At 48.8% G+C, this 26933-nt stretch overlaps 2 protein-coding genes across 5 annotated transcripts in view; both read right to left on the reverse strand.

Moving 5' to 3' along the window:
* Positions 1-26933, reverse strand: part of tmem9 (transmembrane protein 9) — a 571911-nt gene that overhangs the window by 307766 nt on the left and 237212 nt on the right. The window lies entirely within an intron of this gene.
* Positions 1-26933, reverse strand: part of LOC137344364 (DENN domain-containing protein 2C-like) — a 168717-nt gene that overhangs the window by 5588 nt on the left and 136196 nt on the right. For all 3 annotated transcript variants that reach the window (XR_010968335.1, XM_068007257.1, XM_068007258.1), the window contains exons 13-19: positions 23021-23161; positions 19968-20116; positions 16648-16825; positions 14795-14836; positions 12347-12458; positions 3431-3670; positions 1142-1228 (exon numbers count right to left, since the gene is read on the reverse strand). Coding sequence is in view for 2 of the 3 variants with exons in the window: in XM_068007257.1 (XP_067863358.1) it covers positions 1142-1228; positions 3431-3670; positions 12347-12458; positions 14795-14836; positions 16648-16825; positions 19968-20116; positions 23021-23161 (949 nt within the window). In the remaining variant the exon portion in view is untranslated. The remainder of the gene's footprint in view (positions 1-1141; positions 1229-3430; positions 3671-12346; positions 12459-14794; positions 14837-16647; positions 16826-19967; positions 20117-23020; positions 23162-26933) is intronic.

The raw sequence follows: 26933 nt of genomic DNA on the forward strand, positions 1-26933 counted from the left end.
CACAGTGGTCTTATCTGCATATGCAAAGGGCCCAATGCCTGTTTTGGGCGCGAGTCCTGGATGCCTCTCTTGATGCCTATACCAATATGGCAGGCAGTGTACTTCCAGCTCAGAATGCTGCCACATTCGATGCTTTTGCACCCGTTTTACGCCTGTAAAACTAGCGCACTGTTATCGAATTTCTATTGAGTGCAATGATTGGTGTTACGTGGGCAAACAGGACAACCATTCTGCAACAACCACACCTGCTGCACAAGTCAGCACCGTCAGAGGGACGGGGGGGGGGGGGGGAGACGAGGCTCTGTATCCGGTGAGAATTCGCAGATTATTGATGGGATCATTTCTATTTAATCAATATTTTCACACCGTCGATCCAAGCCACGGGGAGGAGCAGGAAAGGAAGTTAGCGGTTAGAAGGCTAATTGACACCGGGATGCACAGTCCAACGGTGGTTTTGAGAGGAGGCGCGGCAGAGCACGGGCGCAGGTGATCGGCTGGGGTCAAGAGAGAAAGTTAGAAGAAGAAATGTTTGTGGAGGAGACACTGGTAGGTCATTTTGACTGCTTTGTGTCACTTGAGGTGGAGCGAGTGGCAGTGCCCCCCCCTCTGGATGTGATCCAGGTCAAGTGCAAGTGCATTTTTAGTGGCAGAGAGGAAGGATTGAACTGTCTGACCTGTTATTTGTGTAAATACGGATCAGTGAATTCTGAACTTCCAGCCTGGAGCATTCCTTTGGAAATTAGCAGGGAGTTGCACCATTTCCAGAAGAATCTCACCTTTAGGTTTTAAAAGCTGCAGTAAAAGGAATTCTGACTGTCTACAAACCATTGGACATAGGCCCATGGCACAACATTGCCCCCAAGCGTAAATCGTACTCAGTGCAGGAAGGATGGGGGAATGTGGGAGATGACGCACGGGCCACAGCTCAATGACCACATCCTCTTCTGTACTAAGTCCCTTACACCAGGGACAGTGTGGGAATCAGGGGCTCCTTCTCAGGTCAGATAGTGTGTGAATTGGGGAGGGGGGGTGGGGTCAGTGAAGAGAGAGGCTCCCCTCAGACGAGACACAGGGGAGGAGGGACATGTCCTCAGTCGAGGTAGAGAGCATGAACCAAGGGCTCTCACTATTCAATACTCACCCAGGCCTTTAAGGAACTTGTTGACACTGCTTGGTCCAGTTTCAGGAATGGTCTCCAGGTATTCTCCAGCTCGCACCTCGAAGAGACCTGCATCGACAACACCCAGATATTATTGCTCGATAAATGTGCTGGGATCACCTAAGCCACAAACAAAAGCTGTTCCTTCAGGGTGGGCTGGGCTGGGGGAAGGAGGTTGTAAATTGCACGAGAAGAACAGGCTGACAGCTGGGGTAAGAGCCTTTAGCTTGTTTTTACAGGCCCATCCGTTCTTTCCTCAAACCCTTATCTCACTTCTAACAATCATGGGAGCAGGAGTGCGACTGCAGAGGACGCTATCTGTCCCCCTAATTATCAAATCCCCAATAACTACAATCTTTCTATTCTGCTCCTTCCCTGCTTGGACAGTTTCCTGCTCCACGGTGCCTTGGTCAGGATTCTGGCCATCCCCACTGCAGCCTTTCTCCTAATGCTCACTGGTCAGGACCATTGTCTGTGGGACCTCCTTCCTCGCCTCTACTATGTTGCCCTTACCCTGCTGACTGACAGTAACACCCTCCTCTTCCTGTACCTGTGCCTCTCTATGTGGTGTGACTGTGCTCTGGAGTGAATTATCCAGATAGTCGTGTGTCTCGAACTCCCGTTCCCGCTCCACGTATCTGGCTCGAGGCAAAGACATTTCCCACAGGTGTGGTCACCCAGGACAGTCTGACTGTGCACAAACTCCCACATTCTGCAGTCCCGACACACTGCTGTTTATTCAGCTACAAAGGAGCTAGAAGGGAAGCACAACTGTACAAACGTGGATGCAGATCAGACGGGAGGAATTCATGGGAACAACTTACAGGCACGGCCAATGAGACAAGTGAACTCTGGATTCAACCCTCACCGTCCCGATCTACTTGACTCAGCGGTTCAGAGGATGAATGCACGGAGCCTGTAATGGTCGTTGTATCACGTGACTACTCCCCCTTTCCCCTCCTTATCGACCCATGCAGTCAGTACGATATCATCCTCATTCCTGTGTCTGGGTCGGTGCCTGCACCCCGTCTTCCCGTCTGGGTCGGGGTCGGTGCCTGCACCCCGTCTTCCCGTCTGGGTCGGGGTCGGTGCCTGCACCCCGTCTTCCCGTCTGGGTCGGGGTCGGTGCCTGCACCCCGTCTTCCCGTCTGGGTCGGGGTCGGTGCCTGCACCCCGTCTTCCCGTCTGGGTCGGGGTCGGTGCCTGCACCCCGTCTTCCCGTCTGGGTCGGGGTCGGTGCCTGCACCCCGTCTTCCCGTCTGGGTCGGGGTCGGTGCCTGCACCCCGTCTTCCCGTCTGGGTCGGGGTCGGTGCCTGCACCCCGTCTTCCCGTCTGGGTCGGGGTCGGTGCCTGCACCCCGTCTTCCCGTCTGGGTCGGGGTCGGTGCCTGCACCCCGTCTTCCCGTCTGGGTCGGGGTCGGTGCCTGCACCCCGTCTTCCCGTCTGGGTCGGGGTCGGTGCCTGCACCCCGTCTTCCCGTCTGGGTCGGGGTCGGTGCCTGCACCCCGTCTTCCCGTCTGGGTCGGGGTCGGTGCCTGCACCCCGTCTTCCCGTCTGGGTCGGGGTCGGTGCCTGCACCCCGTCTTCCCGTCTGGGTCGGGGTCGGTGCCTGCACCCCGTCTTCCCGTCTGGGTCGGGGTCGGTGCCTGCACCCCGTCTTCCCGTCTGGGTCGGGGTCGGTGCCTGCACCCTGTCTCCCAGTCTGGGTCGGGGTCGGTGCCTGCACCCCGTCTTCCCGTCTGGGTCGGGGTCGGTGCCAGCACCCCGTGTTCCCGTCTGGGTCGGGGTCGGTGCCTGCACCCCGTCTTCCCGTCTGGGTCGGGGTCGGTGCCTGCACCCCGTCTTCCCGTCTGGGTCGGGGTCGGTGCCTGCACCCCGTCTTCCCGTCTGGGTCGGGGTCGGTGCCTGCACCGTCTTCCCGTCTGGGTCGGGGTCGGTGCCTGCACCCTGTCTTCCCGTCTGGGTCGGGGTCGGTGCCTGCACCCTGTCTTCCCGTCTGGGTCGGGGTCGGTGCCTGCACCGTCTGTCTGTCGGATACAGTGCACAAACCCTAAGAAGCAGCAAGGAAGGACAATAATTAACAGTAAAGGGACTCTCACCTGAAAAAGACTATTTGTAAAACCCATCGACATAGTTTAAAAGGCGGTAGTTAGAGAAATGATAGATTGTGAGGAATAAAAATATAGAAAATGGGCAGAGCTGACTATTGACAGCTGCCAATCACAGGGCCATTTCCAGTTTCTCAGGTGAACGGCAATAACAGTACTAACCTTTGACCCCACTTTTCCTTAGCTCCCTGTCCTGCACGAAGCCAGCGCACATCTGCGTCTCCATGAAAAGCTCCAGGAACTGCCGAATGCTCTTGGAGGTGTGGGATTTGCGGAACGCGTCTCTCTGAAAGGATCGCTCGCCCTTCTCGTTGACAGACATGTGTAGGGAGTAGTGGCCTGCAATCTCCACAAAGAATCTGACGCATGCTTCCGATACGAGTGTGCTGAGAGAGCCAGGGCCTGGGGAAAGGGACAGAAGGAGCTGAGCACAGAGCATTATAGAAGGTCAATGGTTTTACAGATAACACTTGGTCCATGTGATCTCCTGGACTGGTTTTGATCACCTGAGCGGGTCGGAGAGGAATCTTCCAGAATATTTTTTCCCCTTATTGGTTCTGGGTTTTTTGCCTCTCCTAGAAGATTACACGGAGGGAGGGGGAGGGGAGGAAGTGTTTAAGTCAACGATGCTCCAGCCGTCATGAATATGGGGCAGGCTTGATGGACCAGCTGGTCTTTTCCTGCCCGTCATTTTCATGTGTTCGTATAACCCACATTATAAGAAAGCCTGACCTTAACCAGCCATAAACTGGAGCAGGCCCTTTAGCGCCTCCAGTGGTCCATTGGGTAAACGCATGTTGTGGTGACCCATGCAGACCAGATGGCCCCAGGTCCAATCACCTGGTAGTGCTGAGTAGCGGATTTCAAATGGGGCAGTCGAAAGGGGTGCTAAAATTGGCCTCAGTGCCGCTTGGCTAGGTGGAGGGGAAATCCGCCAGGGCTCCTGATCACTGTCCAATGACCACTGCTGGAAACTGCATGGTAAAATGGCCTATCACCATCTGGGACCACATCTTAAGGGGTTAGTTGGCAAGGTATGAGAGGGTGACCAGCGCCCATGGAACCATCTACCAGCAAGAGGCAGCATCGACAGGCAGGTGAGAGAAAAAACAACCCAACAGGAACAGTATTGACTGTTGTCCTAAGTCTGCTGGGGAGAGAGGGAAATCCCAGCTAGGCCTGATCCTGTGCTTTATGGATGTCCACACACAGGCACCTTACAACAACATGCATTTTTATAGCATCTTTAACGCAGTAAAAATGTCCCAAGGTGATTCACAAGAGTGATTATCAAACAAAATTTAACACTGAGCCACATAAGGAGATATTAGGACAGGTGACCAAAAGCTTGGTCAAAGAGGTAGGTTCTAAGGAGTGATGTAGGGGAGAGAGAGGTAGAGAGGCGGAGAGGTTTAGGGAGCGAATTCCAGAGCTCAGGGTCTGGAAGGCACAGTTGCCAATTGTGGATCGATGAAAATCGGGGATGCGCAAGAGGCCAGAATTAGAGGAGCACAGAGATCTCGGAGGGTTGTAGGGCTGGAGGAGGTCACAGAGATCGGGAGAGCACAGGTCACTGGATGGCGATCAGCTCAGGAGCAATGAAGAACACCTGCGGCAGCCCATCACTGGGGCCTTCCTGCTCTATGTGGCTTAGTTACACATGGGATTGGTGCTGAGACACTGGGAGGGTCTGCCCTGCTAATTCTAATCATAGAATTATAGAATCATAGACATTTACCAAGGAGGCCGCCATTCGGCCCATCATGCTTGTGCCGGCTGAAAAAGCTATCCAGCCTAATCCCACTTTCCAGCTCTTGATCTGTAGCCTTGTAGGTTACGGCACTTCAAGTGCATATCCAAGTATCCTTTAAATGCAGTGAGGGTTTCTGCCTCTACCACCCTTTCAGGCAGTGAGTTCCAGACCCCCATCACCCTCTGGGTGAAAACATTTCTCCTCAGCTCCCCTCTAATCCTTCTACCAATTACTTTAAATCAATGCCCCCTGGTTATTGGCCTCTCTGCTAGGGGAAATAGGTCCTTCCTGTCCACTCCATCTAGGCCCCTCATAATTTTATACACCTCAATTAAATCTCCCCTCAGCCTTCTCTGTTCCAAAGAAAATATCCTCAGCCTATCCAATCTTTCCTCAGAACTAAAGTTCTCCAGTCCTGGCAACATCCTCGTAAATCTCCTCTGTACCCTCTCTAGTGCAATCACATCTTTCCTGTAATGTGGTGACCAGAACTGTGCGCAGTACTCAAGCTGTGGCCTAACCAGTGTTTTATACATTTCCAGCATAACCTCCCTGCTCTTATATTCTGTGCCTCGGCTAATAAAGGAAAGTATCCCGTATGCCGCCTTAACCACCTTATCTACCTGTCCTGCCACCTTCAGGGATCTGTGGACATGCACTCCAAGGTCCCTCTGTTCCTCTACACTTCTCAGTATCCTCCCATTTATTGTGTATTCCCTTGCCTTGTTTGCTCTCCCCAAATGCATTACCTCACACTTCTACACTGACATACATTTTAGTCAGAAATATTTGTTAAGTGTTTAAAATTAATTTTCAGTGGTATGTTTTGGAAATATCTGGGCGGCTTCACATGATGTCATCACGCAGGCTCTTAAACCACTCTCAAAAATCACCGGAAATCAGTAGAAATGTGTAAAAATTAATTGGAACAGTCTAAATAGGATTTTTAAATTTCAATATATTTTACGCAGAATTTTTTTTCGGGGGGGAGGGGGGTGGAGGGAGCGGAGTTTTACACAGAGTGACCCACGGTTGTTGCAAATTCATGGGTCCACGGTAGAAATACCCTCTTGGGTTCAGTATCACTGGTCACTCCCATAAGCAGACTCTGCGTCACCAGCAGTCAGGAGTTCACCTTTACTGCCCAACATCTGGCTAAACAGAAGCGTGGCCCAGGGATTGTAGACCCCTTGTCGCATGGACTGGATTCTAAGATCCCACACGTATGCTCTCCCTGTTTTTTCAGAAGGTGGACTGGGGCTGATTGACAATGAACTAACTGGTTTATCTTCCGTGAAATATATGAACGAAGAGAATACAGTTTTCCGGTGAGATACATGTTTTGCCATTGTTCGTTGTGTCATATGAAAACAATAAACACGCAACGTTGCTACTTTCTAGGCAGATCCCACTTCCAAACTAGCTACCCCCAGACGCCTTCTGTTACAGGCCGTTCATGATCATGCATCAGTCTGGAGTCTCTCTTTCTCTGGCAGGCTTGAGTGAAGGAATTCTGTCTCTGACTGTTAGAGAGCTCTCTTTCCATCGGGGTGTCTGTGTTGAGGATTGGCTTGCCGAGCTGCCAATCAAAGTTAGCATCACGAATGCAGAAACCCCGCCTCCTCCTTGGTGTGTAGATTCAGGGCACGCAACTAAGCCCTCCTGCATATTGAATGAAAACCCAGTCAGGCATCAGGAAGTGAACTGCTCTGGGATGTGCTCAACTCTGACCTCAACCCAGTGTCTCAACCCTGACACTTTATAATGATTATAATGGTCGGTCTGTCTGGCATTCACTTGGAGTTAACCCTTTGGAAACTGAATCTAACTTCATAGCAATATTATAACATAAATCAAAATCCCTTCGAGGCCAAATAGATACTACTAGTACGACTAGTAAATTCCCATCCGTCAGCTCAGCAGCGACGATGGGGCCGAATGAATTCCTTCCATTGTTGTCAGTTCTGAACTAGCTGGGCTGCTTCAGTCATCTATATCCCTTTCTGTGACAGTCACTCTTGGTATTGTCTCTCCTGCACTTCCTTGGTCTTCCTCGGCTTCTTGTTGCCTGTACCTCTGTGTGCAGGGCCATGAAAGGCATTCTTGCTGTTTCCATTCTTGAAACCATCACAGCCGTCTTTCTTGGATCTCCTGTATTAGTGTTGTTTCTTGTCCAAGCCATGATCTTATTATATCATTCTTCATTTTTTGCATCCTGGAAATTCCCAGTATTCCTCTCAACCAAATCATCTCTGCTGTTAGTATCTTATGGTCGTCAACTTTTCTCATGTTCCAACACTCCGAACCGTATAATAATATGGGGATAATCATCACTTCATAAACTCTTACCTTCGTTTCTACCAAAATATCTTTGGCTTTCCATATCCTGCTTAATCTTCCAAAAGCAGCAGAAGCTAGTAAAATCCTTCTTTTGCTGTCTTCTTCACAACTCCCACTTTCTGACACTAACCCACCAAGGTATATAAACTTTTCCACCTGTTCAACTGCATCCTCTCAGACTGTGATACATCTTCCTGATGCTTCCCAAATGACACAGCCTTTGTCTTCTTTGTGGTAATCTGTAATCCAAATTTTCTGCTCCCCACGTGCACCTTATCAGTTAGTCTCTGAAAATCTGTTTTCGATGTTGCTATAAAGGTCAATGTCATCGGCAAATCAGAAACTGTTTAAAATCTTGCCACAGAGGAGACTCCTCCAATATCATCTTTTAGTGCAAGATTCATTGCTGCTTCCAGTACTGGATTAAATACATCGGGAGACTGTGTGCATCTTGTCCCTATTGATATAAACCATTCCGTCAGTTTCCTACCCACTCTAACAGTCAATACTTGTTATGGATGTTTTCTATCAGTTTGACAAGTTTCTCAGGAATACCAAACACCCTCAAGACAAGCCATATCCCTTCTCACCATACGCTGTGAAAGGCTTGCTTAAAATCTATGTAACAATGGATGTTGTGTTCTATAAATTTCTCCGAAATCTGTCTGATCACAAACAGTTGATCCATTATACTTCATCTTGGTCTAAAACCAGCTTGTTCTTCATGCGGTCCCACTTCTATGTATCTTCTCATTCTCCTCTGCAGTGTCCTAGTAAATACTTTTCAGGGTATACTCAGTTAGCTGACTCCTCTGTAATTGCAGCATTCTTTTTGAAGATTGGTATTATTATTGCCTTTCCCCAGTCTTCAGGTACTTGCTCTTCTTCAAATTTATTAAACAGCGTTTGAATCACTTTCACAGTATATTCCTCATCTGCCTGCAACAACTCTGCAGTTATAGGCCGACGCAGTTGTAGGTATAAATCCCCAAATCTTACTGTAGTTCTAACCGGGGAGTGGTGTGGCTGTACCACTGAGCAGTTTATTCTGTGTAAAGTACGGGGTCCCTCTCTGTACACACCTCCAGTCACAGTGTGCTATTGTACTGAACACTCACTTCTGTGAAGTCAAGCTCAAATCCATTCAACTCTGGTTATGGACTTCAGTTGGCTAAAATAAGAGTCTGCGCTTCAAAAGTAATTAATTGTGTGAAGCACTTTGATGCATTTCAATGTGTTGAGGCCCTATATAAATCTAACTATCTTGTATCACACTGACTGCCCAGTTCAATTAATACCAGGCTGTGAAATAAGTTGACATGGACAATATTACTGTGTAATAGTAAGTAGTAATCCATTTCTGGAGAGAACGAATTGAGGGGCGAGGCACGAAGGTGGGGGCCGAGGGGGCGAGGCACGAAGGTGGGGGCCGAGGGTTGAACATAAGAACTTAAGAAATAGGAGCAGGAGTAGGCCATTTTTCCTCATCTTGGTCCTAAATGGCCGACCCCTTATCTTGAGACTATGACCTCTAGTTCTAGACTCTCCAGCCAGGGAAACAGCCTCTCAGCATCTGCCCTGTCAAGCCCGCTAAGTATTTTATATGTTTCAATGAGATCACCTCTCATTCTTCTAACCACCAGAGAGTACAGGCCCATTCTACTCAATCTCTCCTCATAGGACAACCCTCTCGTCCCAGGAATCAATCTAGTGAACCTTCGTTGGACCCCCTCTAAGGCAAGTATATCCTTCCTTAGATGAAGAGACCAAAACTGTACACAGTACTCTAGGTGTGGTCTCACCAGAGCCCTATATAATTGCAGCAAGACTTCCTTACTCTTATACTCCAACCCCCTTGCAATAAAGGCTAACATACCACTTGCCTTCCTAATTGCTTGCTGTATCTGCATGTTAGATTTCTGTTATTCGTGTACAAGAACCCAAATCCCTCTGACTACCAACATTTCTTAGTCTCTCACCTTTTAAAAAATATTCTGCTTTTCTATTCTTCCTACCAAAGTGAATAATCTCACATCTCTCCACATTATACTTGCCACTTACTTGCCCACTCACTTAACCTGTTTATATCACTTTGCAGCCTCTTTGTGTCCTCCTCACAGCTTACTTTCCCACCTTGCTTTGTATCGTCAGCAAGCTTGGATACATTACACTCGGTCCACTTTTCCAGCTTCCACCCTAACCACGTCAAAGAAGCCATCCCCTATGGACAGGCCCTGCGAATACACAGGATCTGCTCAGATGAGGAGGAACGCGATGGACACCTACAGACGCTGAAAGACGCCCTCGTAAGAACGGGATATGACGCTCGACGCGTTGATCGACAGTTCCGACGGGCCACAGCAAAAAATCGCATAGACCTCCTCAGAAGACAAACACAGGACACAACCAACAGAGTACCCTTCATCGTCCAGTACGTCCCCGGAGCGGAGAAACTGCGCCATGTTCTCCGCAGCCTTCAACATGTCATCAATGACGAACACCTCGCTAAGGCCATCACCACGCCTCCACTACTCGCCTTCAAACAGACCATCGTTCGCAGCAAATTACCCAGCTTTCAGGAGAACAGCGTCCACGACACCACACAACCCTGCCATGGCAACCTCTGCAAGACATGCCAGATCATCGACACAGATACCACCATCACACGAGAGGACACCACCCACCAGGTACATGGTTCATACTCCTGTGACTCGGCCAACGTTGTTTACCTCATACGTTGCAGGAAAGAATGCCCCGGAGCATGGTACATTGGCGAGACCATGCAGACACTGCGACAACGGATGAACGGACACCGCGCGACAATCGCCAGACAGGAGGGTTCCCTCCCAGTTGGGGAACACTTTAGCAGTCAAGGACATTCAGCCACCGATCTTCGGGTAAGCGTTCTCCAAGGCGGCCTTCGAGACACACGACAACGCAAAATCGTCGAGCAGAAATTGATAGTCGAGTTCCGCACCCATGAGGACGGCCTCAACCGGGATCTTGGGTTCATGTCACGCTACACGTAACCCCACCAGCGGAAAAGAGTTATCTGTTTTTAATACAACTGGTCATTCTCTCTCTTTCTCTTCCTTTCGGATGTTTCTCTCTCTCTCTCTGTCTTTGGGTTCAGACTGTTTGTATATTCAGTAGTCCTGTATGTAATGTCTCTCTGTCTGATTGCCTTGACAACGGGCAGTTGGAAAGATTATCTGTAATCACCAGGCATTGTTCTCTGACTATAAATGCGGTAACCTTCATGGAATCCCACACTCACCTGACGAAGGAGAAAGCCTCCGAAAGCTTGTGATTTTCAAATAAAACTGTTGGACTATAACCTGGTGTTGTACGATTCCTTACATTTATCCACCCCAGTCCATCACCGGCATCTCCACATCATCCCTTCATCTAAGTCATTGATATAGATTGTAAACAGCTGAGGCCCAAGCACCGATAACCCTGCGGCACCCCACTATTTGAGGGATAGGGTGTGAAGGTGGGTAGGTGGGGCTGAACATAAGAACTTAAGAAACAGGAGTAGGCCATACGCCCCCCTCAAGCCTGCTCCGCCATTCAATAAGATCATGGCTGATCTTCCACCTCAACTTCACTTTCCCTTAATTCCCTTAGTGTCCAAATATCCATCGATCTCAGCCTTGAATATACTCAATGACTGAGCATCCACAGCCCTCTCGGGTAGAGAATTCTAAAGATTTACGACCCTCTGAGTGAAGAAATTTTTCCTCATCTCGGTCCTAAATGGCCGACCCCTTATCTTGAGGGATATGGTGAGAAGTTGGGTAGGTGAGGTTGAGGGATAGGGTGTGAAGGTGGGTAGGTGAGGTTGAGGGATAGGGTGTGAAGTTGGGTAGGTCAGGTTGAGGGATAGGGTGTGAAGGTGGGTAGGTGAGGTTGAGGGATAGGGTGTGAAGGTGGGTAGGTCAGGTTGAGGGATAGGGTGTGAAGGTGGGTAGGTGAGGTTGAGGGATAGGGTGTGAAGGTGGGTAGGTGAGGTTGAGGGATAGGGTGTGAAGTTGGGTAGGTGAGGTTGAGGGATAGGGTGTGAAGGTGGGTAGGTGAGGTTGAGGGATAGGGTGTGAAGTTGGGTAGGTGAGGTTGAGGGATAGGGTGTGAAGGTGGGTAGGTGAGGTTGAGGGATAGGGTGTGAAGGTGGGTAGGTGAGGTTGAGGGATAGGGTGTGAAGTTGGGTAGGTGAGGTTGAGGGATAGGGTGTGAAGTTGGGTAGGTGAGGTTGAGGGATAGGGTGTGAAGGTGGGTAGGTGAGGTTGAGGGATAGGGTGTGAAGGTGGGTAGGTGAGGTTGAGGGATAGGGTGTGAAGGTGGGTAGGTGAGGTTGAGGGATAGGGTGTGAAGGTGGGTAGGTGAGGTTGAGGGATAGGGTGTGAAGGTGGGTAGGTGAGGTTGAGGGATAGGGTGTGAAGGTCAGATTGATCTTTGAAAAAAAGATAGACTTGTTGGGTCTAAAGGCCTTTTCCAGTTTCTAGAGATTCTTGTGCTCTTATGCCGGGCTGCCTGATGCTACAGTGCATGGAGCCTGAATCAGTCACGCCATTGAGTTTTTACAACACCGGCACTCTGCCTGATTCACCACACAGGGAGGTCCTGTTCCCTCTTAAGCTCATGCTGGTGGGGGTGGGGGGTCAGAGAGAAAAGCCAGAGGGGGATGCGCTCGATACTCCTGTGTATCCCCCATCAGCCAGTCATACCACAGCACTGGAAGAGCCATTTGGAGGCACATCATCAATAAAATGGGGAGAAAAGACAAGAGGGAGGAAGGGGTGATCAAAATGGATCCTCTGTTGCCAATTCCATTTGTTTCCCCCTCCTCTCCCCGAGGCTCTGACTTGAGCTGAGGTCACTGATTCGACAGGCTCCTGCTTTTCCTCAGTCATTGTCATCTCAAGGTATGAAGCACTGAATGGGGCAGTCACAGTGTGTGCAAGTCACAGCTTCATCCTACTCACCATCTCTACCATCCACCTCCCCCTCCGCAGCAAGCATTTCATTTCTCTGCTCGAGGATGTGCTCCAGCGCGGCTTGAAGTTTGTGCGGAAGAATGGAATCTTCGTCGTCCATCTGGGGCGGGGGGATAAAACAAAATCAGGAGGTGCTCCTATGAAAAGTATGGGCCGTGAAAACTATAGGATCAATCTCCCAGTAAATGGGTGGTGAGTCGCAATGACTAGTCTGTGCCACCAGAGGGCGCCACATACTCACTGTTTTAGCAATGAGGCCTGTGGTCTTCACAGGGGGACCGACTGATGTGAAGACATTTCAGGAATTTTATAACTAACTTACAAACTGCACATAATATCCACACCAAACAGTCACTGTCTTCACAGATGTGTTTTAGTAAACATACACAAAGTAACAGCATAAACTGCTTTGAAATCCATTGTTACACAGGTACGTGACTATGACAGGAATGAGAAGGGATAATCTCTGCCCGAGTGAGGACAATAGATCCCCATTAGATAATCAGGAAATGTCACAGAAAACAACAAACTTAAAAACAACCATGAAGGAACATAGGGAAGTACAGGGCTGGAACAGACTCTGCAGTCCAGCTTAAAGTCCCACAACAAATACCTCTCAATCGCCCACTCCCTCAAATATCCGTCCCATTCTAATTTACTTCTCCCACCTGATCTGCCCTCGTGGGCAGTTCATTCCACACAATCCAAACCCTCGGCATGAAGTAGTCCATTAAGGACCTTCAATGATATCTCCCCTGAGCCTTCTCTTCTCCAGAGTGGCTGAGATACCTTAACACAAGTGTGAGTCTGGTAACCTCATCCTGCTCTGCCTCTGGTGCCTGGATATTCATGCTAGAATCCATAAACTAGAATTGTGCACAGTGCTCCAGGTGTGGCCTTGTACACACTCATTAACACCCCCTGGGGATTTGTGCTCTATCCCTCTGGCTACTCATCCCAAGGTCCGGTTAGCTTTCCTTCCTGCTGCCTCACACTATGCTGTTGGTTTCACTGAATAATTCCCAGACCGCTCTGCTGTGTTGTGTTGTCCTACAGCCCAATTTATATCAGATCGGACCCCTCCCCACCCCGTGACCCAAATACAACCTCAAATTTAAAAAATATAAGAACGGACAAGGTGCCCGGACAACTCTGGGGAACTGCACCCACCAGCACGGGTCTGAGTCAAACGCATCCGCAAGGTCCCAGATTCCATTCCAGGTCTTTACTGTGTTAACTAATTTCAGATAAAGTCACAGTGCAGCACTATGACTGACCTCAGTGCCGCTGGATTAGGGAGATGAAGAATCAGCCCGAGCTCCTGCTCATTACTCAGTGATCTTCTGGAAGTGTGTGTGGCTGAGTGTGGGATGGGTGCATGCTTGTATGTGCGTACGTGTACATGCATGTGGATGGGTGCATGCACGCATGTGTGCACGTGTGTGCGCGCACGCGCGCGAGGGGACAGATTTTGGACTCAGCCGTGAAGATGCCCCAACCATTTTTAAATTGTTCAGTAGAGTGTTGTACTTGTAAGGGGTGGGGGGCAACGTATTAGGACCAGCAACACACAGTTCTGAATTAAAATGGTGCGGCAGTCAGCTGGTGATTTAAATAAAAATGAGAAACGTTTATTTACAACACTCTCAGCTGTTTCTTCACCATCAGTCCCAGGAACTTAAACTCACCCTGTGTTAACGAGGGAGCAGCTCCTCCGCCAGCAGGTCTGGGCAGCAGGCCGACTCACAGACTTGCTGAGATCAAGCAAGGGTGGCAGAATCCCCCCCCCCCGCAAAAACTAAAACCTTTCCCATTCCTACCAGAGGCTCTGCAATTACAAGAGAGGGCTCAGCATACCCTTCCCCCTCTCTCCGTCTGAGCCAATGGAATGACTCGAGTGCCCTGGGCCCGGTGCCCACTGTCTGGAGTTTATTTCACCGGGAATGCGCTTACAATGGTTATTCCCTCCTGTGGTGTGGTGGGGACGGAGGGAGGGAGGGAGGGAGTCAGCACATCAGCAACTCCGCACTGCACAACACATTGCTTCCAACAAGGCAACATCAACAGCAATGCAGAGTTCCAGCCTTCACAGCTCTATTACTGTAATGTTAATACAAGGTGGTGTTAAACATTCTTAGTAAAAGGGAGACGAGGCTCTTTTAAAATGTATTCATTCTCGGGATGTGGGCGCCGCTGACAAGGCCGGCATTTATTGCCCATCCCCTAGTCGCCCCTTGAGAAGGTGGTGGTGAGCTGCCGCCTTGAACCGCTGCAGTCCGTGTGGTGAAGGTGCTGTTAGGTAGGGAATTCCAGGATTTTGACCCAGCGACGATGAAGGGCATAAATATTAGTAAAGATACCCCAGCCTGACACCGTTACCGGGGAGCTCTCCAGACAGAGCCCAGTTTTGATATACGGAAGCAGCATTGTACTCACCTGGCGCAAGAACTTGTCTGCACACAGGTCGACCACCAGCACCTGGAAAACAGACGGAAAGGCAGGCAGCCAGTGAGTTAGGTTGTCCCAGGGCTATCCCACTTTATACTGGCACCCAGCTAACTCAAACCTGGGTCTTCTTGCATCTGTATGGGTCAGTGCCACACTGGGCAGTGCATTAAACTGCTGAGCTATCAGAAGGAGCTAGAAAGACTGCCTTCTGTACTCGTTATAAGTGACCCTATGACAGACTCAGCTTCACACAACAGTAAGTTAAAATAAAGAAAGACTGGCATTTATACAGAACCTTTCACCACCTCAGAGCATCCCAAAGCTTTTCACAGCCTATTAAGTGAGTGTGAAGGGTAGTGATGGTTGTGATGTAGGAAACGCGGCACAGCAAGATCCCACAAACAGCAATGTGATAATGACCAGGCAATCTGTTTTAGTAATCTTGGTTGAGGAATAAATTTTGGCCAGAACGCCGGGGAGAACTCCCTTGCTCTCCCTCGTACAGTGCCATTGGATCCTTTACGTCCACCTATCTCATTCGAAAGAGGCCAGCTCTGACAGTGCAGCACTCCCTCAGTACTGCACTGGGAGTGTCAGCCTGAATCACGTGCTCAAGGTCTCTGGAATGGGACTTGAACCCAGAGCCGCCTCCGGGTCCCAGTCTCTGTGCTCTTCGCTCATCAGATGTACAGAGGCACTTTTCACCAGGTCTGCTGCTGATCAGGAAAAGGAGAATATCCCTCTACTGCCCTTAGAAAGACACTCACAGACTGACTGCACACAACCCTGAGCTCAGACACACTCACAGACTGACTGCACACAACCCTGAGCTCAGACACACTCACAGACTGACTACACACAACCCTGCCCTCAGACACACTCACAGACTGACTACACACAACCCTGCCCTCAGACACACTCACAGACTGACTACACACAACCCTGAGCTCAGACACACTCACAGACTGACTGCACACAACCCTGCCCTCAGACACACTCACAGACTGACTACACACAACCCTGAGCTCGGAGACACACTCACAGACTGACTGCACACAACCCTGAGCTCAGACACACTCACAGACTGACTACACACAACCCTGCCCTCAGACACACTCACAGACTGACTACACACAACCCTGCCCTCAGACACACTCACAGACTGACTACACACAACCCTGAGCTCGGAGACACACTCACAGACTGACTGCACACAACCCTGAGCTCAGACACACTCACAGACTGACTGCACACAACCCTGCCCTCAGACACACTCACAGACTGACTACACACAACCCTGCCCTCAGACACACTCACAGACTGACTACACACAACCCTGCCCTCAGACACACTCACAGACTGACTACACACAACCCTGCCCTCAGACACACTCACAGACTGACTACACACAACCCTGCCCTCAGACACACTCACAGACTGACTACACACAACCCTGCCCTCAGACACACTCACAGACTGACTACACACAACCCTGAGCTCGGACACACTCACAGACTGACTACACACAACCCTGAGCTCGGACACACTCACAGACTGACTACACACAACCCTAAGCTCGGAGACACACTCACAGACTGACTACACACAACCCTGAACTCGGAGACACTCAGACTGACTACACACAACCCTGAGCTCGGACACACTCACAGACTGACTACACACAACCCTGAGCTCGGAGACACACGCTGGAACTCTCATGGTGACAATTATTTTAACACTTAATTACTGGATTCACACTAAAGTAAGACTCAAAAGTAGATCTTGGAGATTGGCACTAAACATTTCCACGTCTTAACAGGCACCTCACGCAAAGGTCTCACCTCTTCGATGGGCAGGTCATTCAGCAGAGGCACTGAGTTTGAAAGAATTCCGATAAGAAAGGGAGTGGGAGAACAAGCGATATCGATCATGACAGCGGGAAGGACGGGGATGTAGGTGTGCTGCCAGGTGAATGGGTACAGCATGGCTACAGCTGCGTGCCCACATTTGGAGAGGGTGCTGGAAAACAAGAGGAAGACAGAGTAAATCCACTGAAGTCCAGAACAACGCCACTTCCTATCGACAGACAGGCCTCTGATCCAGATTACACGTCTCCTCTGTTCATTTAAAAAAAATCTCTTTTCCTCTCTTTCTCAATTTTCCCCCTTCTCTCCTTAAGGGCATTACGATATAATAATACAAGCAAAGGTAAACCTTGCATTTATATAGTACCTTTCACGTTCTCAGGACATCCCAAAGTGCCTCACAACTTTTGAGTATAGCTTTGTAGGCACCACGGCAGCCAATTTGAACACAGCAAGGTCCCTCAAACAGCAATGAAATAAATAACTCGTTAATCTGTGGTTAAGGGATGAATCTTGTCCAAGATACCAGGAGAACTCCCTGCTCTTCTTTGAATAATCATAGAATCATAGAAGTTACAACATGGAAACAGGCCCTTCGGCCCAACATGTCCATGTCGCCCAGTTTATACCACTAAGCTAGTGGTATAAACTGGGCGACATAATATCGTGGGATCTTTTACGTCCACCTAATCAGGCAGACAGGGATTTAGTTTAACGTCTCATCCGAAAGACGGCACCTCCAACCGTGTAGCACTCCCTCAGTACTGCACTGAAGTGTCAGCCTGGATTACGTGCTTAAGTCTCTGGATTGGAGCTTGAACCCACAACCTTGAGAATCAAAGAAGAGAGTGCCACCAAATAAGCCAAGCTGACAAGTAGAATTAAGGATGAGAAAAGGCCATTTTGCTAATTCTAATTCCTCTCTCTAGTACTCTAACTCTCCCAGTCTAGGATCCAACTACATTTGCTTGACTCCATTTGCTTACCGGGTTCATTATTTTAAATTCTTACCATCCTTTGAGCAAAGAGGTTTTCCAAGATCAGTTTAGATGTGTCTGCTCTGGTCCTACTTCTTGACTAACCTTGCAACAATATTCTGAGTTAATCTTACACACACCATTTAATATTTATACCTCAGGGAGGTCCCCCTTAACCTTCTCCTCTTTAGCCTGTAGAGCTTAAGCTTCTCTAACATTTATTAATAGGTCATCTCCTTTACACAAGATCATTCTTGTTGCTCTTCTCTGCACCCTTTCCAATGCATGGACGGTTCTTTTTAAGTAACAATTAGTATTACACACAGTATTCAAGTGAGGTGCGACCAGTGAATTATATTGCACTCCCTATTCTCAATCCTCTGTTAACTCCAGAGTCTCACTACTGCACTCTCTATTCTTATTCCTTCGTTAACACCAGGTTCTGTCACTACTGCACTCCCTGTTTTCACAATGAATAGGACAAGGTGTAAATTATTACATTATTGAGAAACTTACTTGAAGTATTTAAGGAAAGTGACGTTGAGAGTTTAAACTTGTCCTTATTTAACAGTTGCAACTAAGTCCTTCTGCTCAATAGATTTGAAATGATGAGGAGGGTGTTGGGAGCGCACACAAACGTGGGAAAAGCAACTGAGCAACTGTATTAGAGAAATGAAACCGTTTGTGTAGAGAATTTGCAGAGAATTGAAAATGCACAAATGGAGAAAGAGGGGCTAGTGACTGATACTCATCAGTGTGCAGCATTGTGGAGCCTGGTGTGCAATACTTCCCGTTGCTTCTTGCGTCATGGCCTGCCGCAAATTGTGGCAGGATTGGGCGTCAATGTGTCACGGGTCCGATGGGGGCTTGCACCCTGGCTCTCCCAGCGGTCAGATATTCCCATCCTGCCCTGGAGCGCTGGGCCGACATCGAGCTGTTGGCTGGTGCAGGTTTACCGACGGTTTCAGTTCTTGTTGCGCTCCAGGATCGGGCCCGTTGAACCAGTAACGTCTGTAGCCGAGGTTGGTGCATTTTCCTAATTGTGATAGTCGAGATTATTGGTCAGAACGTCCCGTGGTTTTAAAAATAATTCGGGAGGAAATCAAAAGGTTTTAAAAATAAGAGGTGTGGGAGGCCGGATTCAGGAGCAGCTATGTTGGCGTTCTTAAATTACAAGGAGGGAGCATTGTGGAAGCAAGTGGCACAGTGACTTTGACAGCTTTTCAGTTCAAAAAAATGAAGCTAGCACTGGTAAAGTAAGTACGGCAGCTTCTGAAAAACAAAAAGGGCAGACAGCACACTGGAGATTGGGGATGGAGCGGTACGGCCAAGGGCTTGGGACACTGAGGGCAGAGGGCAAGGGTTACATGCTAGAATCAGCCAGAGGTAAGAAGAAAGTTGACTACATTAGAATAAATTAGGGTATAATTACAATAAATTTAACTATGATTAAGGGTGACCGAGAAACGTGGCAGGGAAAATGGGACAGAAAGGTGTTGCAGGAAGTGTGTGATGGCACATAAGACCATTAATAAATTGTAGATATGTTCATATGTACACAGACATATGGATCTGTTGTGGCACTGCTCACAATAAGTCAAAGGATGAAGTCATTTACAATAGGGGGAATATTAATGCAGAATGAATTACTGAATCACTGGAAAGCTTAGCAGTAAGATGAGCAAATTTGCAACTCTGCAGGAAAATTAAAACTTTCTTTGTTTGAAAATCTGGCATAATGATGGTTGGTGAGGTTAGCCCCGGTGGGGCTGGGGTAGAGGTTAAGACCGGCTACAAGGGTCACGGATGCACGAGTCGTGGGAGAGATATAAAAATAATGAATAATATTTAAAATAGACAAGGAAGTAATGAATGGAATCACAGCAAGGCAGCGGCACAAGATTATGATTCCATGTTCAGACGTGGCATTGGCACCGCAAGATGCTAACACGTTACTAATACAGTGCCCACACACAGAATGTACAGCACAGAAACAGGCCATTCGGCCCAACTGGTCTATGTCGATGTTTATGCTCCACACGAGCCTCCTCCCACCCTATTGCATCTCACCCTATCAGCATATCCTTCTATTCCTTTGTCCCTCATGTGTTTATCTAGCTTCCCCTTAAATGCATCTATGCTATTCGCCTCAACTACTCCTTGTGGTAGCAAGTTCCACATTCTAACTACTCTCTGGGTAAACAAGTTTCTCCTGAATTCCTCATTGGATTTATTAGTGACTATCTTATATTTATGACCCTTAGTTTATGAGGTGGTTATTACCATCACACGACGCATACAGCCCTGTAACCTTCTTACCTGAGCTTGTCTGCAATGAAGATCACCCTCCGTTCCAGGAGGAGAGATGCAAACACATGGATCACATGCCGGACGTTCAAGCAGCCGAAGAGACATTCAAAGTCTACATGTTCCAGTCTCGAATCCGTGGGCCTGCAGAGCTCAATCGCCTGAGGGAGAGCAGCCTAGCGTCAACGTGTGACAATCCATTACAGCTTAACCAGCAGCAGTAACTAGCAATGACCAATCAGTAGCACTCATTAGTAATGGTAACCGGCAGTGGTCACAATGATAATTACAGGTGAGGGGGTGGCTTTTGGCCTATGTAGCTTATTCTTCCGTAGAAACCGATGGCCCCTCCATTACAGCATCTGACTGCCTTTTGGATAAGTTCAGGGACTTTGCTTCCATACCCTTCCCCAGAGGACCACATTCCAGGTCAACGTGAAGTGCTTCTTGACATCAATCCTGCACTTGCCTTTTCCCAGTTGTACCCACGTCTCCTGGATCTGCAGTTGTGATTTAACTTGAATTAATGGCTCAGGATTAACCTTTTCTATTCCATTTACTATCATAGACCTCTATATCCCTCTCATACGCTGCCTATCAAGGCTGAAGAGCCTCGTGAACCTTTCGCTGCGCAGCTCCCAGGGCTTGGCTCTTCCCCTTGTACCTCGGTAACCAGATGTGAACACAATGCTCGAGGTGCAGCCGGAGCAGAGCACTACACAGCTTGAGCTCAATGCCTCATCCTACACTCAAACTGGCTGTAGTAACTAGTGGTGGTAACTGACAGTGGTAACCAGCAACAGCAACTAGTAGCAATAACCGACAGTGGTAACCACCAACAGTAACTAGTACTGGTAACTGACAGTGGTAACCACAAACAGTAACCAATAGAGGTAGAAACCACTACCGACTACTGGTATGTAACTGTGGTAACCAATAAGAGTAACTAGTAGTGATACCGGTTTGTTCTGACTAGTGGTTGTGCACAATTAGTTAATTAAAGTTTCAATGGGGCTTGTTGCTTGTGTCTGCCTTCAGCTGAGGGCAGGAAGAGAGTATACACAGACCCATCCAGTCAGGCACTTTAAGCAGGGGTGTGTGTGTGTGGGGGGCACTGCTCGTTTCCTCCATAAACTCTCTACACGTGTGAGAATAATTTCCTTGGTGGACTTGGGCAGTTTCATCGGGAACAAAATAATGCGAGAGAATTCCTCAAATTCAACTCTCTTTCCAGCAAGCAGTGTGCGCTCATTACATCTGTTTCCATGGAGATGACAGCCATTAGAGGCACATGGATCCCAGATCGGCATGAGCAGTTCCCTGGGAGACAGACAGCCCATTAATGATGTTCCTGAAAGTGCAATGAGAAAGTGAGACTTGCCGTGGGCCTGATTCCAGGTGGTCTCTACAGATAGATGGTCTCCCGCTGCAGATTAAAATTAGAATCTGTCATTTAGAGGCGGAATTGGTCGCGTTTCATAAATGTTAATGTAACAAAACCTGATCCCTTCTGAAAATTATTTTAAATTTTAAAAGTCTCTGTGACCGTCTGTGATTACCTACTCTTCATTGAGCTGCTCGCAAGTCCCTTCTGTGTTTCATGGTGACAAGAGAGCCCATCGTGTGCCTCTGTAGGACACACTGGCCGGGCAGGCAGTGAGGTGGCCAGGCACAGCAATGTACTGTTATAGTCGTCTCCGCCTTTTCATGGGGGAGCTGGCGCACAAGTCCCAAGATCTTAGTTACAGCTCTCTTCATATAAAGGGAGAGCTTTAGTTTTTCGGAACCCTGACGTCAGTGTTTTAACTGTGTGAGATAGAATCTTACAGCACAGAAGGAGGCCATTCGGCCCATCGTGCCTGTGCCGGCTCTATGAAAGAGCTATCCAATTAGACCCCTGCTCTTTCCCCATAGCCCTGCAAGTTTTTCATTTTCAAGTATTTATCCAACTCCCTTATTACTATTGACTCTGCTTCCACCACCTGTTCAGGCAGTGCATTCCAGATCATAACAACTCGCTGAGTCAAAAAATTTCTCCTCATCTCCCCCTTGGTGCTTTTGCCAATTATTTTAATTCTGTGTCCTCTGGTTATCGACCCTCCTGCCAGTGGAAACAGTTTCTCCCTATCTGCTCCATCAAAACCCCTCGTGATTTTGAACACCAATATTAAATCTCCCCTTAACCTTCTCTGCTCTAAGGAGATCAATCTCAGATTCTCCAGTCTCTCCACATAACTGAAGTCCCGCTCCCTGGTACACTTCTGGTAAATCTCCCATGCACCCTCTCCAAGGCCATGGCGTCCTTCCTAAAAAGTGGTGCCCAGAATTGGACACAATACTCCAGCTGAAATCTAACCAGTGATTTATAAAGGTTTAGCATAACTTCCTTGCTTTTGCACTCTATGCCTCGATTTATAAAGCCCAGGATCCCGTATGCTTTTTTTAACAGCCTTATCGACTTGCCCAGCTACCGTCAAAGAGGAACATTAGCAACTCTACCAGCGCAAATATTAAGGGGTATGGAGCAAAGGTAAACGGAGCTGAGGTACAGATCAACATGATCTGAAAGAATGGCGGAACAGGCTTGAAGGGCTGAATGGCCTACTCCTGTTCCTATGACGTCAGGACATGCTCCATTAACTTCAGCCCTGCCTCAAGGAAAGAAATGAATTTAAAGACTGTTGAAGAGGGGCATCCTACCAGGTGGTGCAGTGGGTCCCTTTGCCTCTGGGATCTAGCAGGAGGACGTGTGGGCGAAAAGGGCAATCCTTTCCCAACTGGGGGAGCCCAAGGAAAATGGATTTAAGGCAGTCTCAACTCCGCGTCTAACGGGCAAAACCGCCTGCAATTCTGCAATAAATTGGTGATCTCACTCGAAGGCCACAGGATGGCTGGTGAGGCAAGTGGAAAATTGCCAAACTGGTGCAGTAGGGAGTGCTCTTCTTAGGCTGGGATTGAGGCACACAGTTGGGGCAGAGGGGAGGGAGCTTCACTCCGTACCTGTGCCCGAGAGTGCTCAGCACTGATGGGAGAAGTGGGAGCCCGTTCCATGCACAGATTGTTACCTCATTTCCTGACCCCGGGAGAAAGTTCTTCACTGTGATCACTCGGCCTGGTGCGGGGAACGGGGCCTCCATGACGCTGCGCATGAAAGGATAGACGAGTGCTGGCGAGATCTCCCTTCTTTTTTCCACTTCATCCAAAATCTGGGGCATGTACACAGAAAGAAACACAGGTGGTGATGACCAGACATGAGGATATCCCCAGGTGTTTGTTCAAAGACACACAATGTTTTTAATTGGGGGGCGGGGGGGAACCACAGCCTATAATTCAGGATCCCAACAATGTTGTACCATTGTAGAGAAGATCACATGATCATTATCATAGAAAGTTATGGCACAGAAGGAGGCCTTTCGGCCCATCGCGTCCGTGCCAGCCGACAAAGAGCTCTCCAGCTTAATCCCACTTTCCAGCACTTGGTCTGTAGCCCTGTAGGTTACGGCACTTCAAGTGCAGATCCAAGGACTTTTCAAATGAGTTGAGGGTGTCTGCCTCTCCCACCCTTTCAGGCAGTGAGTTCCAGACCCCCACCACCCTCTGGGTGAAAAAGTTCTCCTCAGCTCCCCTCTCATCCTTCTACCAATTACTTGAAATCTATGCCCCCTGGTCACTGACCCCTCTGCTAAGGGAAATAGGTCCTTCCTATCCACTCTATCTAGTCCCGTCATAATTTTGTACTCCTCAATTAAATCTCCCCTCAGCCTCCTCTGTTCCAAAGAAAACAACCCCAGCCTATCCAATCTTTTCTCATAGCTAAAATTCTCCAGCCCTGGCAACATCCTTGTAAATCTCCTCTGTACCCTCTCTAGTGCAATCACATTTTTCCTGTAATGTGGTGACCAGAACTGTACACAGTAACCAAGCTGTAGCCTATCCAATGTTTTATACAGTTCCAGCATAACCCCCCTGCTCTTATATTATGGATGAGGAAGGCCATTTGGCCCATCTTACATCATTCATCTAGATCATCCCTACACTCCCCACAATGAAACATCTAATTATTTCTTAAAGGATATTTACCTTCACTCTCTATCAGGAGTCCATTCCATGCATTGATCACTCTCCATTTTCCTAGTTTGAACCTGCAGCCACTTGTTACAATTTAGTTTAAATTAATATTCCAGAACTACCTTTCCCACACCATTACATACCTCAGTCAGATCACCTCTCAAAAGTATTTTTTTTCCAGGCTGAAGTCCCAAACTGTCCAGCTTTCATCACAATTCAGAGCCCTGATACCGGGAATCAGCCTCATGGCTATTCTCTGCACGGCCTCCCAGTGCGCGAGTGTCTCCCTTGAGTCCCAGTGACCAGAACTGAACACAGTACTCGAGGTGCAGTCTGACTATAGCCCCGTACTGTTTGATCAGGATTTACTCTGACTTGTCTTCTATTAAGATGAGGTAAGACAAGCAGTAGTGGTTAGAATGCATTAAGCACAGCCCAGGAAGAGGAAAGGCAAAATAAGGAGATGAGGAATTTTATAGTTTGGCGCCCAGGGGAAAACTGAATTAGATCACAAGACAGAGAGATGAATCTTGACTGTAAAGCAGAGTACAACCGTTGGGTGCTATAGTACGATGGGTTATTTAGACAGTGATAGGTGATGAGGGGGCAGATATCAGGGTCAGAAAAGCAGAACATATTCTGTCTCAGGGAAGTCAAAGTGGCTAATAATTTTGAAGACGTGTTTATATCACGATGCTTGCCATTAAGTTAAACCACTACCTGTGCTGAGTTAGCTGATCTCAGCCTGGACAGCAACTGGGCACTGAAAATGGCTGGTGAGAGCTTTAGGCCATGCAAAAAAACTAAAAGCAGCCAGGCCTCCTGCTGCCAACTGGTCTCCAATAATCCCGCTGGAAATCAGTTTTGTGCGGACACTGGGGAGGGCAGGGCAGGATTGGTCTCAGCTGTGATGGTCCCTCCCGCCCCCCTCCGTACCCCCATAACCCCCTCCCACGCCCTCCAAACCCCCCCACCCCTGCCCCTCCTTCCCCGTCCCGCCCCCTCCGTACCCCGCTCCCGCGTCCTCCGTACCCCGTTCCCTCCCGCACCGCCCTCCTGCCACCTTCGTACCCCTATCCCCGCCTGTTGTACTCCCTCCCACCTGCCCCCTCCGTAGTCTCCCCGCCCCTGCCATACCCACCCCCCCCCGCCCTGTCCCCTCCGTACCCCCTCCCTACTCCACTTCTGCACCCTCCGTACCTTTACCCTCCGCCTCCTCTAGCCCCCCCCCCCGTCGTACCCCCTGCTGCCCCCTCCGCACCCCTCCATATCCTATCGCCCCCCCCCCTGCCTGTAACATTCACTGTCCAGGCTCAAACATGGCCACATGGAGACCGGTGTCACTGTACCATGGATGGAATCAATGCCTTGGGGACAGGGGGAGAACCGAGAAAATGGGAGATAAATCCCGACATAAGTGCCCCGTTTTTGTCATTGAATCACTCCACCTTCAGCACTGGGCTCAGCCTGGGGCAGCAGTCAATCATTCGCTTCTAGTGGTGACCTGCTTAATTTCGAGCACTATTTTAAGGCAGCCTGTAAATGCGGTCGGGAGCCGTTTTTATATTCCGAGGTGAGGATACTTCAGCTGCTCCTGAATGACGGCCAATCTTTGGATCCAATAACCCAAAGTAATTTTCAGCTAAATCAATTGTGTGATCAGTTAAAGCAAATGACACTCTTAGTCATCACCCTGACCCCTACCTCAACACAAGGGAAGCGGTCAAAGGAAACAATCGGAAACTCCTTAAAATACACCAGGGCCCAGAAACAACAGCCCGAGGCAACACTCGGCTTCACACAGCGTTTACAACAGGCCTCACACTGCTTCCTGCGTGCTTCCTACTTTACCACTTCCGAGTTTTGTTTGGCCAGGAATTAGTGCTGGACTTTTATCTGGTGGGTTGTGCGTCAGGGCCATACGTCCGGGACCACGATGGAGCCGCTGAGATTTTCTCCCAAGCGAGCGAGGCTGTGATCAGGAAGTGAAGAGATGAAGCTATTTAAAGCCTTGGCTCTGCTTCCCTCTACACACAGAGGCCACCAAATGATTAGTTCTCCACACATCTCGACATCGGGGGATGTAGTGGGTTGATAAAATGGTGCCGGGAGTTTAATAAACCCAATTTAACCCAGATACGGATGCCTAAAGTAGGGAGCAAACCTGTGGAAACAAAGGGAGATATGATAGAAGTGTTTAAAATTATGAAAGGATGGGACAGGGTAGATAGACGCAGACTGATTTCAGTGGTTGAGGGGTCCAGAATGAGGGGCCATTGATACAAGATTAAATGTAGAGATTTAGAACAGAGGACTGGAGAAACTTCCTCACACAGAGTGTTGGGGGGCTGCGGAGTTCACTTCCTGGGTTAGTGGTCGAGGCAGAAACTATCAGCATTTAAGATCGGATTGGATAGGTGGATGAAGGAGACGGGGTAGAGGGGATATGGGAGCAGGGTGGGTAAACGTGATTAGAACTATTTGCTCGTCTGGAGGGTAAACGCCGACACAGACTGGTCAGGCCGAATAGTCTGTTTCCGTGCTGTGACTTCTGTGTAAGGTCTTCGCTCAGTCCATTTCCAGTGTTTCTTGTGACAGTAATTAGCAGTTTAGTTTCTCACCGACTTTACCAGGTGTCAGCAACATCAAGCTTAAAACCAAAGGGCTTCGCAATTGAAAGGCAGCCCCATCAGTGGCTCGTCACCTCTGAAACAGGCCACGAGTCAGAGGTCCTGTGCTGTAACAGGAAGGTGCACTGTTTTATGAACTGGTAATAGGAAACCTTGTGGGCACAATTCATCACACAGTAAATTGCTTATCTGGGCAATCTCCAGATGCAAGACCATTGCCTGGAAGATCGTTCCCTCTCCCTCGCACCCATCCCCTCACTCTGCAGAGAGTCACTGACTG

Source organism: Heptranchias perlo, chromosome 27, assembly GCF_035084215.1.
Source record: "Heptranchias perlo isolate sHepPer1 chromosome 27, sHepPer1.hap1, whole genome shotgun sequence".
Taxonomy (NCBI): Eukaryota; Metazoa; Chordata; class Chondrichthyes; order Hexanchiformes; family Hexanchidae; genus Heptranchias; species Heptranchias perlo.